This window comes from Callithrix jacchus, chromosome 8, assembly GCF_049354715.1.
Source record: "Callithrix jacchus isolate 240 chromosome 8, calJac240_pri, whole genome shotgun sequence".
Taxonomy (NCBI): domain Eukaryota; kingdom Metazoa; phylum Chordata; class Mammalia; order Primates; family Cebidae; genus Callithrix; species Callithrix jacchus.
Window position 1 is genome coordinate 134,482,203 of NC_133509.1, and position 20,240 is coordinate 134,502,442.

General features: G+C 53.9%; 1 protein-coding gene and 1 long non-coding RNA gene across 6 annotated transcripts in view; one reads left to right on the plus strand and one right to left on the minus strand.

The window, feature by feature from the left end:
• The window catches only part of LOC144577471 (uncharacterized), an 80,265-nt gene extending 73,682 nt beyond the window's left edge, over positions 1-6,583 (minus strand). Inside the window, exon 1 of the long non-coding RNA XR_013521524.1 lies at positions 6,449-6,583. This is a non-coding gene — a long non-coding RNA (uncharacterized LOC144577471). The remainder of the gene's footprint in view (positions 1-6,448) is intronic.
• Positions 4,317-20,240, plus strand: part of HHIPL1 (HHIP like 1) — a 75,343-nt gene continuing 59,419 nt past the window's right edge. For 2 of the 5 annotated variants that reach the window (XR_004730130.3, XM_035261432.3), the window contains exon 1: positions 4,318-5,790. Coding sequence is in view for 2 of the 5 variants with exons in the window: in XM_035261432.3 (XP_035117323.1) it covers positions 4,354-5,790 (1,437 nt within the window). In the remaining 3 variants the exon portion in view is untranslated. Of the gene's footprint in view, positions 5,791-7,854; positions 7,986-20,240 lie in introns of those variants that run through there. The other 3 variants (XM_035261431.3, XM_078335726.1, XM_078335727.1) reach the window with 3 other exon arrangements.

The window sequence follows — 20,240 nt, forward strand, 5'->3', positions numbered from 1 at the left end:
CTGAACAGAATGGAATTGGGACTAGGATGCTCTTTGTGGCAAACTGCGAAGCACTTGGCACAGCTCACCCACCCCTGGGTCATCTGCCTGGGAGCCTCTCAAGGCTAGCCCTCCTTTTTGAGGCCCAGCATCCTAAGGCCACTGATGGATCCCTTGGGACAGGCCAGGGAAGAAGGGGGAAAGGCTTACCTAACCCACCCCACTGTCTTCACTGACCTTTGCTCCTGGGCCTGGCTGGGTTTAGGAAAAGCAGTGAAGCTGCTGCACAGAAAAGCCCTATTCAGAGTCAGGATGCTCTGTCTTTTTTCAAAGGCCCAGACCACCCCGTTTCATCCTCCCTCTTAAACCAACAAAAACAACAGCAAGAGAACAAACCTGTCCCATTTTGAGAAGCTCAAAACGTTAGTCCAAACATTAAAACGTAAATGGGGCTCATCCACAGGCTTGGTACAAGTTCTGGTTCCTCTGTACTGCTGAAGAGGAGTGAGCCGTGGAGGGGAAGTAATCAGGGGAGGGGAGGAATCACCTGGGGATGGGTGGGGGGGGCTTGGTGCCTGTGGTGGGCACACGGGACAGGGGAGGGGCAGGTGGAAAAAGAACTGAAATTTGTTTGGTTTGAAAATCCTATCAGTTCATGAAGGAGAACCTGACTTTCTGGTGTCTGGGGTTCACCTGCCTCAGTGTGCCACACTGGATTGGAGCACAGCACACCCTAGTCCCAAATCCAGTCAGCCCCGACCAGACCTCTATCAAAGGCAGCCAAGGCCAGGTGCAGTGTCTCACATCTGTATTGTCAGCACTTTGGGAGGCCCAGGCAGGAGAGCCGTTTGGGTCCAGGTGTTCGAGACCAACCTGGGCAACATAGTGAGACCCTGTCTCTACAAAAAGTACAAAATGTAGCTGGGCACAGTGGCACATGGCTGTCATCCCAGTAGCTTCAGGAAGCTGAGGCAAGAGGATTACTGGAGCTCAGGAGGTTGAGGCTGCAGCGAACCATGATAGTGTCACTGCGCTCTAGTCTGGGTGACAAGTGAGACCCTGTCGCAAAAAAAAAAAAAAAAAAAGCCAGCCAAGGAGAAAAGCCTATTTGCATGTGCATACCCAGGCCTGCCAGGCCAGCCTCAGCCAGGGCTGCCTTGCATACAGATGGGCCACCTCCCACCTCAGCCACTGGAGTCCTCCCAGGGCACCCAGCAGGGCTGCAACTGCCACCAGCTCCCCAGAAAGGATGGCAGGGCCACTGTCCCTGCTAGCTCATCAACAAATGTGGCCACACAAGGGGCTCGGACGCAAAATTCAGCTGAGCTGTCTAAACAGCCAGCAGTTTTGAAGAGGAAACCAAAACTGCTCTGGGGGGTCTATTGGGAGAACCCCCAAGGACTGTACAGCAGGGGAAACCTATTGTTTGTAGATCCTGACCACACTCAACCTTGTGTAGATAATGGGGCACTGTGGGTTCCGGCCGCCTCACAGGGAGGCACAGAGCGGGGCTTGGCCAGTTAATAACTTGCCCAATATACACGGAGGAGCTGAGATTCAGACTCAAGTCAGCCTTGGCCTCTGGGTAATGGGGTTATCAGCCATCTGCTCAGTGGCCACCGATAAGGAAGTCACACTTCCCAGCACGGGAGAAAGAGGGCAAACCTGGGTCAGGAATCAAGAATAGGGAGTCACCAGTGTCCCCTGATTAATAGCAAACATGACAACAGGCTAAAAGCACAACAGGTTTAGACCCATGCCCTGAACGGGAGATGACCCCGGCAGCAAACCCACCCAGGACAGGCACTGCCAGTCAGCCACCTTCCCAGGCAAGGCTAGGAAGCCCTCTAAGCCTTGCTTGCCTGTAAAATGGGGACAATACTGCTTCCCCAGGGTTCCTGTGAGGCGCTAAAACCAAGCATATAAGGCACAAGCCTGGTGTGTGACCCCACTTTGGACACCACCCAGACACAATCCCATTATCTCCCTCAGCTCAGGGGCAATCTTTGCTCAATTTAAAGCTACACCTCTCAGAATAGAAAAGCCCACTTTCACTAGGCAAGGTGGCTCATGCCTCTAATCACAGCTGCTCTGGAGGCTGAGCTGGGAGGATCACTTAAGCCTGGGAGGTTGAGGCTGTAGTGAGCCATGAGTGTGCCACTGTACTCCAGCCTGGGTGACAGAGTGACACCCTAACTAGAAAAAAAGGAAAAAAAAAAAAAGCTCAGTTTCCAAGAGAGGGACCTTTCCTGGTTTCCATGCATTCTATTTATATTAGTGGGACAACCTCTCAAGGCCACACATGGCTTTAAGAAACAAAACTACATAAGAATAATTCCCTTTGTAACTGAAATTTGTAAAAATAATGCTGAATTTTCATTTTACCCTTTGAATTTTCAAAGGTTTGCTGCCACATCTGCAGCAGTCCTGTGCTAAGTGGACATGGGAGAGGATGGGTTCTGTGGAAAAGCCTATACTTCACCCCCCACTGGCCCCCAGTGGGGTAGAATACTCAGTCTAGCCTGGTCCTCCACTCCTGCATTATTCAGTCTCGCAGCTGACACGCTGAGCCAGGCTGAGCCAGATCAGGTGCATCTCCTGGCCCAAAACATGACAGAGCCTTTCCTGCAAGAAGGCTCTGAACACACCGGCCCTCCAGTGTCCTGCAGAGAGGCACTCTCGCCAAGTGTCATTGATGACGCAGCTAAAAACCAGAAACATTTCATTTTCCAGCCATGAGACTGCAGCAGTTTGCTCCTTTGTACTGCACTTGGGGAAACTGAGGCCCGGATAACTGACCCTTCAAAAGGATGGCGAGGTCAAAGAGAGTGAGGCGCTCTCAACAGCCCCAACTAATTAAACCACCAGACTCTGCGCTAGTCACACTTGCGTGAAGCAGCCTGTAGTGGGAGGTGGGGGTGGATACAGTGTTACAAAGAGAAACCCGAGTTGTAGCCATAGATTGCTAGTCAGTAACAAAATATCCCTCTAAACCCAGTCCTACCCTGAACCTACAGACCCAGGATGGTAAATGAAGGAAAAATATGCTGCTCTGCCCCCCTGCCCCAGCTCCACCGGTATGGTTGCCACCCCAGCCCCCACCCCAATACGCCTGCACAGGCCATTTGAAAACCAAGGAGAAAACAGCCCTCCCCAGCTCAGGCTGAGGGGTTCTAGGGAGGGTAGACACTTTCTCTGAATTAGGAAAGGCTTTAAAGGGAACCAGAAAGGACTATTGATTCTCCACCATCAGGCAAAAAGTTCAGGCAGCTGCAACTACCACCAAAACTAGAAGCCAAGCTACCAAAAGTGTGAAGATCAGGGAGGCCCCATATCCTCCGCTGGGACCAGAAAGCCGGCAGGCAGGCAGGCAGCAGCAGGAATGGGTAGGGGGCTGGGAGGGGGCGCAGGCTGCAGGATCCCACAGCCCCAAGCTGGGGCCACCCTCTGCACTGGGCGCAGCAGGAACATGGGCGTGGAAGAAGCCGCTGAGTTTTCCAGAGGCCAAAGGTCCTCCCACCCACACCCTGGTCGCAGACGACCACAGCACTTCCTGTAAGGCGATCAACAGTTTACAAATCCCTTCAGAAGGTTTATCTCCGCCTCAAACCCACGAAGCAGAGGTCATCATCTCCATTTTACAGACAAAAGAAACTGAGGCACATAGAGAAGAAAAGCTAGGATCCGTTCCAAATACATCTCCCTCGGAGAAGTCTTAGAGCCTTGGCTGAGAAAGGTCCTGGGACCAGAAGGGAAGAATTTATGGCAAACCAGACAGGTTCTTCACCCCAGTCCTCTTCCCAGCTGCCTCTGGGTCTCAAGGCGACTGCCTATGCTCCTTCCCAATCCCCACGCCTTACTGCAGAACTCCAGCCACTGCGCACACGTGGACACTGTTTGGTTTGGAGGACACCTGTTGCTGCAAGAGGGGAAATTCACTTGCGCTTAAGGGGCCTTGTATTCTTTTCTGTTTAGAACTTCCCGCTGCTGGGCAAGGATTTCTAATGTTGGGGTGAGGCGCCCACCGCTAGCCCAGCAGTGCCAGACGCTAATTTTGGCAAGTACGCCTGAGAGAAACTTTTCTGGGACCGGACCGGCTGCAGGTTCTGAGCTGGACAGAAACACGCATCACCACTGGACTGGCCCACCACAGCCCAAAGCCGAACTTCGGGTGGGTGTGGGATTCCCCTGGCCCAGGATCCATGACAGCTGGAGGAGGGGTCTGGAGTGGCGGCTGCACGAGTGGGACCGCCGGGGACCACCTCCTCTCATCACCCCTGGGCCCAGCCTTCACCGCAGGCTGGGGAAGTGTCTGCAGCCCGGGAAACCCGCGCCGCCCGGCCGGTGCAGTCCTTACCGTGCAGGCCGTTGGGGATGCTGCGGTGGTGCGGCGGCGCCGACAGGTCGTCCAGGGACCGACGTGTGGCTCCTGCCTTGCCGTCAGGGGCCTTGTGTGGCCCGGGGGGCAGCAGCGGGGGTGGGACGTGGTGGTGGTGGTCGGGGCTGCCGCCGCTGCCCGCGCTGGACGTACTGCTGCCGTCGCCCACGTCGCGGGCCCCCGCGCCCGGCGCGCCACCCGCCAGGGGCCCGCTCAGGCTGGCCTGGCTGTCGATGGAGCTGCGGGAGCCGGCGCCGCCGCCGCCGCTCCCTCCGCCGCCTGCGCCCCCAGCCGCCGCCAGTGCCGCGCGCTCCTCGTCCAGCAGCAACACCAGCTCCTTGAGCTCCAGGTTCTCGCGCAGCAGGGCCTCCTGGCGCGCCTCGAGCTCGCGCAGCTTCTGCTGCGAGCGGGCCACCTCGTGCCACACGGCGCCGGCCGCGTGGCGCCCGAAGCGCTGCCACTCGCGCGCCAGCTTGCGCCCCTTCTGCCGGTCGTCGTCGAGGAAGCAACAGAGCTCGCGCAGCTCCTGGTTGTCGTCCTGCAGCCGCTGGTTCACGTCCTTGAGGCCGCGGATCTCCAGCAGGTGCTGCTGCAGGCGCCGGTTCACGTCGCGCATCAGGCCGCCGTGCTCCAGCATGAGGCCCACCTTCTCACCCTCCGCACGCCGCAGCCGCCGCGCCAGCTCCTCCTTGCTCCAGCGCAGCAGCTCCTCGTCCGGCACCTGGCTCAGCTCCTCCGACGCCGCCGCCGCCGTCGCCGTCGCCGCGGGCTTCGCCATGGCGGGGCCGTCACCGCGGCATCGCCCTCGCCCTCGCCCGGCCGGCGCTCCCAGCGCCGGGGTTCCGCTGGGCAGGTCCGCGCGCGGGCAGGGGGCGGCCGGGGGCGCGTGCGGCCCGCCCCACGCCGCCTCGCTCGCCCTCTCGCCGCGCCCGCCGGGGCTGCCCGGGATCCCGCGCCCCTCGGGGCTGAGCGAGCGGAGGCGGCTGCTGCGTCGGCGGCCGAGGTGCCGGGCGCTCTCCCGGCAGTGGCGAGGCAGGCGGAGGCCCGCCCCCGGCCCGGCTCCCGGAGCCCCCGCCGCCCCGCCCACTGCGGGCGGGGAGTGGGCGGGGATCCAAGGCCCGACCCCGCCCCCGAGGGCGACCGGGGAGCCGAGGCGCGGCCCCCACCGTCCCCCCGCGCGGTGCGCCCGCCCGGCAGGTGCCCTCACAGAGGCGCGTTCCGGCTGTGGTCCCGCCCTCCAGCCCGTGCGATTGGGCCGCTCCGGGGGTGTGCGGGAGGGGCGGGGCGCGCGCGGGGGAGCCGCGGCAATGGTACGGTCCATCCGCGGGGTTTCCGACCCCCGCCCACAACCGGCTCCCGGCGGTTCAAGTTTCTGCGCCCGGAGGACGCGGCCTTGGCCAATCCCAGGGCTACAGGGCGCTTTTAAAATGCAGGTACGGCTGCGGGGAGGGGGACGGTGGGAAAGGTAGGGCCGGGCTTTCCTTAAAGGCGACGCGCAGAAATGGCAGTCGAGCCCCCTTCCCGGCCCGTGTCCCCCGCCCTCCTCCCTCTCCCCAGATAAACAAATACCCACGATCTGGGCGACGGCGCCCCTTCTCCCTTCCGGGGGCACCAGAGTTCAGGGCAGCCTGAGACACTGCGAACAATAGGACTGTGACTCGGGGGTCGCTCTCCCCGCGGCAGGACGGCTCTTTGTCCCCTTCCCTGCCCCCAGGCTCCTCCGCCCCCGTCTCCCCCCGGGTCCCCTGCCAGAGCGCGCGGCGGGGCTGCGTCTCCACTCCCAGCCCAGGGCTGAGCCGAGCTCCGGCGTCCCCGCCCCGACAGGGCCAGGGCCTTGCCAGCCGCGTCCCGCAGCGCGGCCCGTACTGTCTGCCCCGATGGGGCGAGGGACCCGGGAACCTGCCCCTGCCCGGAGCAGCGCTCAGAGCACCACTCCCCCTCCCTCCCACTCGACCGCTAAGTCCCTGGGATTCAGGAGATAATCTGCGACTCGCGGGGTGGAAACCACTGGGAAGGGTGGGAAGGTCTCCCACTGGGGCCTGAAAGCCGGGGTCCCGGGGCGCCGAGCCGGCCTCAGAACTCCCTACCCACCGGCAGCCTCGCCGGACCCCCGGGCTTCCCACTGCCTGTAAGTCTGTGTTGTTATCCTCTGGTCCCCAAAGCGCTTTTACGGCGCGTTGCCGCCAGCGGGCTGAGGGGGGTTGTCCCTCCCCCGGAACCTGCAACGAGATCAAACCCGCGCACGCGACAGTGAACGGCCCACGGCCTGGAGCGCGCGCCCGCGCAGCAGCTGATGCCCCATTTACAGTTGCTAAGCCGTTCATTCAGCTGTGTACTCGGCGCCTACTCGCCGCGCGGCCTGCTCCAGCCCCGGGGGATTCTGCAGGGCTCGGGACAGCAGAGGCCACTGCCCTCTGCGGGGGACTTGGCGTCCTGGGAGCAGGAGGGGAGAAGACAGAGGAACTAGATCACGAGGAGACTGCCCTATGTGTTGTGCGGGGCATTCAGTCGAACTGCTGTCACAGAAAGCATAATCAGTTACTTAGATCCAGCGGTCAGGGAGGGATTCAGGGGGCACATCTAAGCTGAAGTCTGATTGGAAAGGTACAAAGATAAGGGGAACGGGAAGCCAGGCGGCGGGAACAGCCAGTGCAAGGCCCTAGGGCTGGCCTGTTAGGGGCCTGTTCCAGGGGGCCAGTGGGGCTGGGGGTGGTCCAGGGAAGAGGTGTGAGAGATGAGGTCAGAGGTCATAGAGGCCAGATCTTGATTCCAAGGCATGCTGAGGAGGCAGTGGGGGTTTTAACAGAGAAGCGGCATGACCTGGTTTATCTTTTTTTTTTGGAGATGCAGTCTTGCTCTGTCCCCAGGCTGGAGTGCATTGGCAAGATCTCCGCTCACTGCAACCTCAGCCTCCTGGGTTCAAACGATTCTCCGGCCTCAGCCTTCCCAGTAACTGGGACTACAGGTGCCGGCTACCATGCCTGACTAATTTTTAGTAGAGATGGGGTTTCACCATACTGGCCAGGCTGGTCTCTTAACTCCTGACCTTGTGATCCTCCTGCCTCGGCCTCCCAAAGTAGTTGGATTACAGGGGTGAGCCACCGCACCCGGCCTAGTTTACCTTTTAACAGGCTCACCCTGGCCCATGTGTGGAGAAGAGATGGGGGAGTACACAGAGAGGTCCAGATTCAATATCTTGTCTCCCACCTGCTTGCCCCTCTCCATACAGATGGTCAGGAGAGAGTGGTGGGGAGAGGATGAGCAGAGCACAGCTTCCAGGGTTAAACCCAGAGGTCCTGAGGGTCTCCCAGGCTCTGCCCAAGTGAGCCAGACCCTGAGGGGAGGGGACATCCTCCCCTCTGAGGCACTGCTCTGCTAGCCCAGCACAGTTCAGTTTGGGTTTAGAGAGGGAGGGGCTTTCAGTTTCTGCCGTGGGGACCGAGGGTCTGTCTTTACCCCCAGGAAGCCAGATTAACTTTAAGGAGCTCCTTGCAGCCCCCCTGCAGAATGAAACCTGTACACAGAGTTGCTCCTGGGAGATCGAAGGATAAACCCTGAGTACACCGAGTACACCGCAGGAAGAACCCACCGGCTCACCAGAAAAGTTGCTAAGACAGCACTGTTCTTGGTGAGAAGCCCCTCCCCATCCGTGCTTGGCCCCAGGTGGTTCCTGGAGCTTGTTATCTCTGCCCCCTGATCCTCCAGGGCTGGCAGCTTCCGCTGAACTTCCAAGAAAAGCCTCTCTCTAGTTAGGGTTTGTTTGCATCATCTATAGGCTGTGTGGACCAAGGACCAAGATTCCCCTGTGGAGTCTTGATAGCTTTGCTCACATCCTCAGGGTAGAACAAAGAAAGACAAGATGTTAGTGGTGGTGTCAGTGGGTGGCTTAAGGGGGGGGTCTCTCTGCTCCCCACACCAGGGCTGGGAACGCTTGGGCAGAACAGCATAAGACAGAGGAGGCGAGAGGCCCAGGGCTGAAACAGGGTCCGGAAGGCAAAGGGGCTCCCCAGGCCAGAGCCCCCTCCCTGAGGGCTCATATCTCAGTGTCCAGCAGTGGGTGCCACACCCCCTAGAGCACTCACAACCCAAAAGAACCAGGATCCCAAAATATCATGTGACTGCCTTTTTTTTTTTTTTTTTTTGAGACAGGGTCTCACTCTGTCTCTCTGGCTGGAGTTCAGTGGCACCATCTGGCTCAGGGCAGCCTCAACCTCCAGGCTCAAGAGATCCTCCCGCGTAGCTGGGAGCACCACTATGCCTGGCTAATCACCATCACCCCCCGCCCCCCACCCCCATAGTGACAGGATCTCACTATGTTTCCCAGGCTGGTCTCAAACTCCTGGGCTCAAGCGATCCAATCCTCCTGCCTCAATGACTTTGCTTTTTAAGCCCCTTGGTCATGACAACTCTGCTTTGTTATGAAAACAGTAAAAGCAAATCACAGTGCTCTCACACAGTCATACTCGAGATGCGCAGGAGAAGTCGTTGTGAGTCTCTTAAAAACTAAAGGTGCCTCACCAACGTTCCCCCCACACCCCTTTTTAAAAGAATCTCCCAGGATGTGTGTGTTCATTTACAGCCACATGCATTTGTGAGAGCCAGCTGGGGCTGAGACCAGGTATGCTAACACGTGGTAGATGCTAACACGTGGCAGACAAAATAGTTCAAAACCTAGGGTCCATAGCGGGGTGCGGGTGCAAGCTGGTGACAAGCAGAGTGTGCTCCCCACTTTCAGTGGGAATCGGCTTCTTTATTTTCTGTGGCTGGGGCTCTGAGCTCCAAGCCCAGAGGCAGTACCATTTGGTGTTTGCTGAGTGAATGTCAGACCTCTCAGTGTATGACAGATTGAGTTTGAGGCCTTCATTTTGAAGGTGAGGAAAACAGAGCCCCGGAAGGGAGATGCCTGGCCCAAATCACTTTCATTCATTAGCTCACTGAACACAGAGGAAATCTATGAGTATATATGCATTTATGCACAAACACTTTTAAATTGGCATGTATATACGCATTGCAATGCATCGTGGGAAGTACTGCAAACGAGGATGGGCAGGAACACATTGTTACAGAGTATCTCAGGCACTGGGAGTAGCTTCCTAGAGGAGCTGAATCTTGAAGGAGTTTCTCACATTGTGGGTGGGGAGGACACTCCAGGTGGAGGAAACAGTACAAGCAAAGGCCTAGAGGTGAGCAGGCAAGGGGTGTGGAGAGACGCAGTCACACATCCGGGGTGTCCAGCAGGGAACAGCAGGGCGGGGTAAGTCAGGAAGAGGGTGAGCGATGGAGCTGGGTGGAGAAGGGCCTTGTGAGCCTCAGAAGGAAGCTGGGCCTTTCCCTGGAGGCTCTGATAGCTAATAATAATTGCACTGACAACAACAGTGACCAACACCACCTGCCACTTACCCTGGACCCAGTAAATGCCAAGGACTCTAACCTGCCCTCTTTTGAGGGTTGTAATATACCTGTGTAAAGTGTCATTAGCCCTTCGAGGTTTGAACGTGGGTTCTTGTCGGCTTGGTTGTTTGCCTCTGCAAAGCTCAGGTCACTGGGCGTGGACTTACAGGCAGTGTTCAGAGGCTTGTGGACACTTGGACTCTGGTGTGGCCCACAGAGTGTTTGGTGATAGCTGAATCTGTTTTGGGACAGTGAGGCGACAGTGGCTGGTCACATCTGAGCCAGACTATGAGGTATCATCCTGAAAGGCTACGCAGCAGCAAGAAGCCAGGTCCACTGAAAAGTGGTTAAGTGTTACTAATATGGACAGCATTGACTGCGCCCTTTCTAGGTATCCAGCATGTGCTAGAGTTTCACAGATTGTCTCACTGAATCCTCACTGATGTGGTAAGAACCCTCTGCTCCCATTTTACAGGGTAGGAAACTGAGGCTCACACAGACTAAGTCACTTGCCCAAGGTCACATGGCTAGCAAGTGGATGAACTAGGATTTGAACCCAGGACCATCTGAGCTCAGGAGCATACCTGACCCCATAGACTACTCTCTCCTATACCTCAGTTTCCCTTCTCAAGGAGGAGGAATGGAGGGGTTGCTCTGCAATGTCTCTTCCACTGTGACTCTGGTTCTGTGACGCTCAGTGTCTCAAGATGCATGATGAACCCATTTCCTGTCACTTTTCCTCAGCGACTCTGGCACCTCTGGAAGGCACCTGTGGTCAGAGCTTTCCAGCTATTTCTGCTGATAGATCACTGCGTGTCATTAGCTCAGTCTCCCGGCAACTCCATCACTGTCTTGCTGGGTGAACCTAAACCAGTCCTCTACCCTCTCAGAGCCCAGTTTTCTCATCCAAGCCTTCCCTGACAAAGCTAGTGTGAAGCACCTGGCAGAGCTCATGCAAAGTTCCGGTGGAAGGGAGCCATGCTTCCTCTCCCATCCTCTGCACCAGGACTCTTCCCATGAGGATATTTATACCCATTTTCCAGAGGCAAACACTGAGGTCCAGTGAAACAGGATTGTCCAGGAAACCCCATGCTTGCCCCTGGCAGACTGGGCTACAAAGGATTCTGAGTATGGCCCTGGGCTGCCATCTTTTCAGTTGGGTCCAGCCCAGAATATGGAGATCCTCAAGAACACAGAGTTGAGAGGTCATGTGTCTCAACTCCCACGTTTATAGTGGGGAGACTGCATGAAGCTGAGACTACCAGTTTGCTTAGATGTCGGGCCCCTGGGAGCAGCAGTGAGAGGGCGAGGGGAGAATGGGTTCCTTCATTACCACAGTTAACCAGTGTTCCAGGCATCTTTCTGGAGCTCAGGAAGTCTGCCCTGCACAGGATGGCTGCCTGATGTTACAGGGTGCTGGGTGAAGCTGAAACCCAAAGGGCCTCACGTGTTGGCAAAAGCCTCAAGTATAAGCTGATGGCAGTGGGGAGCCACAGGAAGGCTTATAGCAGAGGACAGATCTGGCCGGGCTTGTGTGTGATTAGAGAGCATCCAACAGGAGGTTTCAGGGGACAGTCCCCTGAGGCCAGCAGACAGTGAGAAGGCTTTGAAGCCAGGCAGGCCAGAGCCAGAACCAGAGCCAGAGTCAAGTGGGAATGGAAATAAAGAGATGGATGGGGGCTGTCAGCATCTGAACCCCTCCCTTTCCATGACTTCCCAGCCAGAGCCATGGAAATTCTCCCCCTCCCACTTCAGCTGCGGACATCTCCTCACACCATCGCCTGATGGAGCAAGCCAAAAGGGAGGCTCAACATGTAGGGGAAACTGAGTCAGGGGAGTTCTCAGGGCTGGCTATCACTTCAATGCACTTTACTGTTATGATGAACTGATTCATACTACAAAGAACACTGAGAAACATATGCCTGGGAGCCCACTGCCCAGACTAAAGAATCACTACTTCTGCTTTTGATGCTCCTGCAGTCCCTCCTGGTCACAGGTCCCGGCCTTCCCTGACCCCAGGGTATCCAGGAATCTCAATGTTGTGTTGGTAATTCCTGTGCTTTCAGCTTACCATACTTCTCCCTTATAAAATAGTGTTTGGACCATGCCTGGTGGTTCATGCCTGTAATCCCAGCACTTTAGGAGGCCAAGGTAGGCAAATCACTTGAGGTCAGGAGTTTGAGGCCAGCCTGGCCAACATAACAAAACCCCCGTCTCCACCGAAAATACAAAAATTAGCCAGGCATGGTGGCAGGTGCCTGTAATCCTAGCTACTCAGAAGGCTGAGGCAGAAGAATGGGTTGAACCTGGGAGGCAGAGGTTGCAGTGAGCAGAGATCACACCACTGCACTCCAGCCTGGATCACAGCGAGACTCCATCTCAAAAAAAAGGATAATGTGTCCACGCACAGTGGCTCACGCCTATAACCCCAGCACTTTGGGAGACCAAGGTGGGCAGATCACGAGGTCAAGAGATGGAGACCATCCTGGTCAACATGATAAAACCCCCGTCTCTACTAAAAATACAAAAATTAGCTGGGCATGGTGGCACGAGCCTGGAATCCCAGCTACTCAGGAGGCTGAGGCAGGAGAATCGCTTGAACCCAGGAGGTGGAAGTTGCAGTGAGCCAAGATCGCACCACTGCACTCCAGCCTGGTGACACAGCAAGACTCCATCTCAGAAAAAAAAAAAAGGAAAAAAGATAATGTTTGATTTTGCATGCTTTGAACTCTCTGAGGGCATGATACTTCATGAGTTCATTCGCGGTATGCTTCTGCACTCACTGTGTTGGCACGTGTAGCTAGAGTTCATTCATTTCATAGGCCTCTAGCGAGATTGCTCACCTTCAGCATGGTTGTGAGGGGCTATCCTGTGCATTGCAGGGCATTTGCCAACAGCCCTGGCCTGCACCCATTCCATGGAAGTAGCACTCCTGCCTCCATATTTAGAAACTAAAAATATTTTCATACATTGACGAATTGCCCTTGGCTAAGAACCACTGCTAAAGGTAAAATTGCATGCATATTTTACCTTTACTTTTCTCCTGTTGAAGGACATTTGTTTGGTGATATCTGAGGCTGTCACTCTGGTTGGCAAAGTTGCATGAACTTTCCTTAACCAGCTTTGTCTTTCTTTTCTTTTCTTTCTTTTTTTTTTGAGATGGAGTCTCACTCCCCTAGGCAGAAGTGCAATGCCATGGTCTCAGCTCACCGCAACCTCCGCCTCCCAGGTTTGAGCAACCGTCCTGCCTCAGCCTCCTGAGTAGCTAGGATTACAGGTGTGCGCCAACACGCCCAGCTAATTTTTGTATTTTTATAGAAACGGGTTTCACCCTGTTGGCCAGGCTGATTTTGAACTTCTGACCTCAGGTGATCCACCCACCTCAGCCTCCCAAAGTGCTGGGATTACAGGTGTGAGCCACCGTGCCTGGCCCGCTTTGTCTTTCCTGAGGCTCAGTATTAGTTCATTCTCACCTGCCATGAAGAAATATCCGACACTGGGTAATTTACAAAAGAAAGAGGTTTGATTGGCTCACAGTTCCACATCATGGGGAAGCCTCAGGAAACTTAACAGTTACAGTGGCAGGAGAGAGAACAAGAGCCCACCGATGGGGAGAGCCCCTTATAAAACCATCAGATCTTGTGAGAACTCACTAACTGTAAGGGAAACCATCCCCATGATTCAACTATCTCCACCTTGCCCACCCTTGCTACGTGGGGATTACCACAATTCAAGGTGAAACGTAGGGGGACAGCCAAACCGTATCAGACTCTCAGAGCACAAGAGAAGCCCAGGCCAAATTTCATACTGGAGTTGCCCCAACCTTTAGGAAGAAAAACCAGAAGAGGAAGCAGCACAGCAGGTTTACTCACTTGGGATTTAATTGAAGTGTTTGTATTAATCAAATTGATACTTTCGCACGTACACAAATACAATGCAACATGATTTATGCTACTTATAAGATAATTACGGGGTTTACATCAAGTGACAAGTTCCAGGCCCCAGACACATGGTCTTTCTTTGAGCCCAGCTGTGTACCTCTGAAACTGTCGCTCCACTGTGCTGGGAGTGGGCAGGCTCAGGCCCACGAGTGATGTGGGGGTGTTTCTGCCTCCTCCCCGGCTGTGCACTCCTGGAGGATTAAGCCTCATTTTCCTCTGGGACCCTCAGTGCCTGGCCCCAGGGGTGCCCTAGGGCAACCTGCAACTGCCCCCTCTGGATCAGGTACCTCCAGCCTCTGAATGGCATGCATGCCAGGCCTTGGGTACTGCCCTAGGCCTGAGGCCTACAACCCAGAGAGTCACCCCACCTGGCCCTGCCCTGCCCTGCCCACCACAGAGATCTGAGACCAATCTCCTCAGGTGCCTGAATATTTCATGCAGTGAGGGTAGAATGAGTCGCAAAGACCTTAATTGTTAATGTGGCTTCTGCTGGCTTCGGGCCCGGCCCTCCCAGCCCCCTCCTGTGTGATACAACAGCAGTAACAGTAATTCCTTGTGCACCCCAGGCCTTTTCATGACCTGCCGTGGGTGAGGCTGGACTGAGATGGAGTTGTCCCAGGAGCCCCAGCTGGCCAGAGAGAAGTGGTGACATGAGTAACTATAGCAAGCAGACCGGGAGGCCCACTGTCCCCCATGCCAAACTTCTTTTTGTTTTTTAGTTGTTTTTTTCTTCTAAATAAGCCTTATAATTTTATCTTTGAAACTCCATGCATCTGGGGTTTTTTTTTTTTTTTTTGAGATGGAGTTTTGCTGTTGTTACCCAGACTGGAGTGCTATGGCACGATCTCGGCTCACTGCATCCTCCACCTCCTGGGTTCAAGCAATTCTCCTGCCTCAGCCTCCCGAGTAGCTGGGACTACAAGCACGCGCCACCACGCCCAGCTAATTTTTGTATTTTTAGTAGAGACGGGGTTTCACCTTGTTGACCAGGATGGTCTCCATCTCTTGACCTCGTGAGCCACCACGCCCGGCGCATGTGGGTTTAAAAAAATTTTTTTTAGACAGGGTCTCACTGTCACCCAGGCTGGAGTGCAGTGATGGCATCTCGACTCCCTACAGTGTCAACCTTCTGGGCTCAAGTAGTTCTCCCACTTCAGCCTCCTGAATATCTAGGACTGCAGGTGCACAACCCCATACCCAGCTAATTTTTATAGTTTTTGTAGAGGCTGGTCTGGAACTCCTGGGCTCAAGCAATCTGCCACCTCAGTCTCCCCAAGTGCTGGGATTATAGGTGTGAGCCACTTTGCCAAGCCGGAATGTGTTTTTAAATTTAAGGTTCTAGGCCGGGCACAGTGATTCATGCCTGTAATTCCGGCACTTGGAGAGGCTGAGGTGGGCAGATCACTTGAGGTCAGGAGTTTGATACCAGCCTGGCTAACATGGTGAAGCCCCATCTCTACTAAAAATACAAAAAAATTAGCTGGGCGCGGTGGTGCACGCCTATAATCCCAGCTACTCCAGAGGCTGAGGCAGGAGAATCACTTGAAACCAAGAGTGGGAGGTTGCAGTGAGCCAAGATCATACCATTGCATTCCAGCCTGGGCGACAGAGCAAGACTCCATCTCAAAAATAAATAAATAAATAAAATTTAAAGTTCCCAGCATAGAGCCTGGGATGTTTGTTGAATGAATAAATGATAATGGAGGAAGCTGAGTTAAGGAGAAAAACCCCGGATATAGAGTCTGTGTCTCTGGCCTGACCCTTACCAGCAAGATGGCCCTAGGCAAAGCTGTACACCCTCTCTGAACCTCTGGATCAGGACCTGGAAATTGGACCATTTCATCCTCCTTGCAAGATGGGAGATAGTCAAGTGACAAGAAAAGGAGGCTTGAACCCCAGGCCACACGGCGAGGTCCTGGGAGTGCTCCGGAACCCAGAGTATTCATGAGCATCTAAAACCTGAACGGAAGAGCCAAGCCTTCTCTCAAGAGCAGCTCAGCCCCGACCCCAGGACACAGAACTCTGCAACGAGGAAGCTCCATCTCAGCACCCTGGACTCACAGAACCCCTGTGGACAAATCAGGGCCCAAGAGGCAGCTGGTCAGGCTCTCGGAGCAAGGGCAGCAGGTCAGCCCCAGGGCTCTCAGACCCAGCCACCCTTAGAATTACCAGAAAGGGTGTGAAATGCAGATGCTCAGGTCCCACCCCAGACCAAGTCCATCAAATCTTGGGAGACGGTGATTTAGCAGCCAGAGCTGCGCTGGGCTACATGAGGTACTTGTTTGCTGGCATCAGGCTGAGCTAGAAGGAGACAGCCCTATTGCTGTGGGACACACCCCTCCCCAAGCATCTGACATAAAGATCTTTCTCTAAGGTTAGCCAGATTCCCCAGATAATCCTCAGATGTGCTACTTGGAATGCATACATCTAGTGACGGGGAAGGGGACTGACTAGGGTTTCCAGAATTCAAGATAGCATTTGCTTAATGCCCAGATTTTTTGCCCCATATCTAATGGGATAAAATGAAAGGAAAGAAAGTAATAAAGATATAAAATCCAAAAATTCTCTGGGACTCATGGACACAAGTCTCCCAATAAAAGGGGCCAGCAGAGAAGTGAAAAAAAAGACCATATTGGGCATATGACTGCAAAACTTCACAACACCAGGGGTGAGAAAATCCTCAAACCATGCTGGGTAGAGTGCAGAGAAGAGGAACCAGAATAATGTTGACATTCTCAACAGCAAGTCCAGAAACTAGAAGGTCATGGAGCAATGTCTCAACGTTCTGAAGGAAAACTATTTTAGTACTGATGCAGTCCAGTGGGAGGGTAGAGTGAGACATTTTCCAATTAAAAAAAATGAAAAATTATTTCCCAGACATCCTTTCTCTAAAATTAGGAATTAAACCAAGAAATAAGACATGAAGGCCGGGCGTGGTGGCTCAAACCTGTAATCCCAGCACTTTGTGAGGCCAAAGGGGGTGGATTGCTTGAGCTCAGGAGTTCAAGACCAGCCTGGGCAACATGGGGAAACTCATCTCTACAAACAATTTAAAAATTAAGCTGGGTGCAGTGGCTCACACCTGTAATCCCAGCACTTCGGGGGGCTGAGGCAGGTGGATCACGAGGTCATGGGTTCAAGACCAGCCTGACCAACATGGTGAAACCCCGTCTCTTAAAAAAAAAAAAAAATTTTTTTAATTCAGCTGGTCTTGATGCATGCCAATGCTTCCAGCTACTCATGAGGCTGAGGTGAGAGGATCACTTGAGCCCGGGAGGTTGAAACCACAATGAGCTGTGATTGCGCCACTGCACCCACTGCCTGGGTGACAGAATGAGACCCTGTGTCAGAAGGAAAGAAAAGAAGAGAAAGGAAGAAGAAAGAGAGAGGGGAAAGGGAGAAAGGAAAAGAAGGAAGGAAGGGAGGGAGGGAGAGAGAAAGCAAGAAAAGAAAAAAGAAAAGAGGCCAGGCACGGTGGCTCACACCTGTAATCCCAGCACTTTGGGAGGCCAAGGCAGGAGTTCGAGACCAGCCTGGCCAACGTGGCGAAATCCCATCTCTACTAAAAATACAAAAAATTAGCTGGGCTTGATGGTGCATGCCTGTAATCCCATCTACTTGGAAGGCTGAGGCAGGAGAATTGCTTAAACCTGCGAGGCAGAGGTTGCAGTGAGCCAAGATTGCAACACTGCACTCCAGCCTGGGCGACAGAGAGAGACTCCATCTCAAAAAAAAAAAAGAAGAAAGAAAGAAAAGAAAAGAGAAAAGAAACAAGACATGAGATTCAGACAACAGGGAAAGGGAAGCCCAGGGTAAGGGCTTTGCAGACAGAAGCAATCAACGCAGATGGAAAAGGAGGCTCCCAGAGGAGTTGCCCAAGCTCCTGGATTCCCTGGGGGGCTTAGCTGTTTGGAGAGGAATATTAGAGCTCTGTAAAACTTTGGTGAAAAGCCCAGGAAAAAAAAAAAACATAGCGAAGAGGCAATTATTAATCCCCAGGGAAACCCAGAAGTAGTACAAGGAAGGAAATCCAATCATGGTCCAGAGCACGGCTCAGCCGGCCATAATGTTTACATAGAGTCACATGCTGCCTCATCACGTTTCGGTCAGGGTCACATACACCAGGGTGGTCCCATCAGAGACTATTGTGTTCTTACTGTACTTTTTCTATGTTTAGACACACAAATTCTTGCCATTGTGTTACAGTTTCCTACAATATTCAGTACAGGCACATGCTGTACAGATTTGTAGCCTAGCAGCAATAGGCTAGACCATCTGGCCTGGGTGCGTAGTGAGCTATCCCATCTAGGATTGTACGCTCCGTGACAAGGACGACATCACCTGATGATGCATTTCCCAGACCATATCCCTGTGGTTAAGTGACACGCGACCGTAACATGTCAACAATACTAATTTAACCAAAAATTCTGATGTAGCCACATTGGGAGGATGGGAGAGGAGATCTGTGTGTGGGGGGAGGGGTGGGGACGTGAGTGGCCTGAAGCCTCCTGTCTGTAAGAGAAAGGCAAGTGCGTGTTTCAAGCCAGAGAGCCAGTGAAGAACAGGACAAGTGTGCTGTTTTCAAATACAGAGAAAAGTTGCCTTTGGGAAGTAGGAATTGGGTGGAGAGAGAGAAGGCAGGGACTTTTTTTTCTGTGTGTGTGTGTGTGTGTGTGTGTGTGTGTGTGTGTTTAATAAGTCTTGTAGTTTTATGTTTGAAACTCTATGCATGTGTTTTTAAATTTAAAAAAAAAAAAAGCCTGGCATTGGACCTCTCCTTGCAACAGTGGAAGCTAGAGGGCCACAGCACAATCAACTGCCTTCAGAATCAGGGGGAAAAGGATTTCCTGCCTGGACTGCATGTCCACAGGAAGGATCAACCTTGCAAACCTTGCAAAAATGCAGGGCCTCAAAATGAAATTTAAGTTTAAATAGACCGTAACAACTGTGCACCTTCTAGGAACCTTTGGTTGCACATGCTGTCGTGGGAGCTGAGAACAACCAGGGAGCGGGTGATCACCCAGGAGGAAGGATCCTTCCAGGGGCAGAGGAGACAGAGAAGTGGCCCCAGAGCAGAAGATGGGGAACTTAGGGCAAAAGGGAGTAGATTGCAGACTGTCGGGGCATTAGACAGCAGCAGCACTCGGTTTCCAGTAGATAGATGAAAAATTAAGAAGAGACACATGATACCTTGCAAGTTACAAACAGATGCGTTCACTCCAGGGCATACACAAACAAAACTGTGCAAGAAACCGCCATTGACCACTTCCTTTCATGGAATAACATTTACGCAATCATCATCATAAAACCCTTGACCAGCTGTTAACTTAGAAATGCATCAAGCCCTCTAGAGAGGCTGAGGGAGGGGAGGCGGCAGTGGGAGGGTTTCAGAGAGCTGAAGCCTCATCTGTCACCATGAGAAAGGAACAGAAATGTCTAGAACTGAAAAATCAAGAAATAGCAACGTAAACATCTCATGAGAAATGTGGAGACTGCAAAGCCAGAAAGAACAACTAAATGTGGAAACGGGTTGCTCTGGGGAGTGGGAAAAGGAGGAGGAAACAGGCAACCATCTCATTTCCTTGCAGGCATTTTAGTGTTACTGGATTGTTTTTATCAAGTGCATGCATTATTTTATTTACAATATAAACATAATTTATTTAAAGAGTGATAACCTAGCTCTGGGCTGTGGCGTGTGAAACACGTAAGGAAGGCCAGGAATGTTCCCTGCTGGAAGCCCCCAGAACAGACCCTCATCAGCAACACTCCAGGCCCAGGCCGCCCTGCTGGAGAAGGAAGCCTGGTCAGCCCTGTTTCCCCAGTCATTTCCAGTTTGCAAAGCACTCTCTGGGCTCCTCCCTCCCCCCTTCCTTCCAACAAGCCTGCAAGGTGGGCAAGGATGACTGTACCCATTTTACCTGCAGAAGCTGGGGCTCGGGCATGTGTTGGGGGTCTGTAGCAGATTTATCCCATGGCAGGTATGCCAGTGAAGGCAGGCAGAGGACCCAAGAGGGAGAGACAGGCAGTCCCAGCTGGAATTTCAGAGCAGGGAGGCTCCCAGCAGGATGGCTGCAAACCCTTCCCTTGACTGTACAATGTGTTCTTAGCCACACATCCCGCCCTCAGTGTCTGTCAGAGGGAGCCCTTCTCCAAGCAGCTGGGGGTTGCCCTGAAGAGGGGACACCACTAGCTACCAAAGAGGAAGGGCTGGCACCAACTGGTGCTGCACAGAGACTACACATCCTTGGAATCCCAGAACTCTGTCCTGGACGCCCACGGGTGGGCTAGTCTGGAAAGTGGCCAGGCTGCCTAGAGGACCATGGAAGGTCCACCTGGGCTGAGGCGCACTGAACTGGTCTGATCCTAGAGAACACTGGAAGTACTGAGCCCTGTTAGGAGGGACTCACCCACGGAGTGAAATGCCCAGCTCCCCCGTGGACTCCATACTTAGGTCTTCTCTTCGCCTCATGGTTGCCAGGAGGTACATGAGCTTTGGCTTCCAAGTCCCCGCTGTAGCCTGATGTCCCTAAAGCCTACACCTCCAGCCCTGA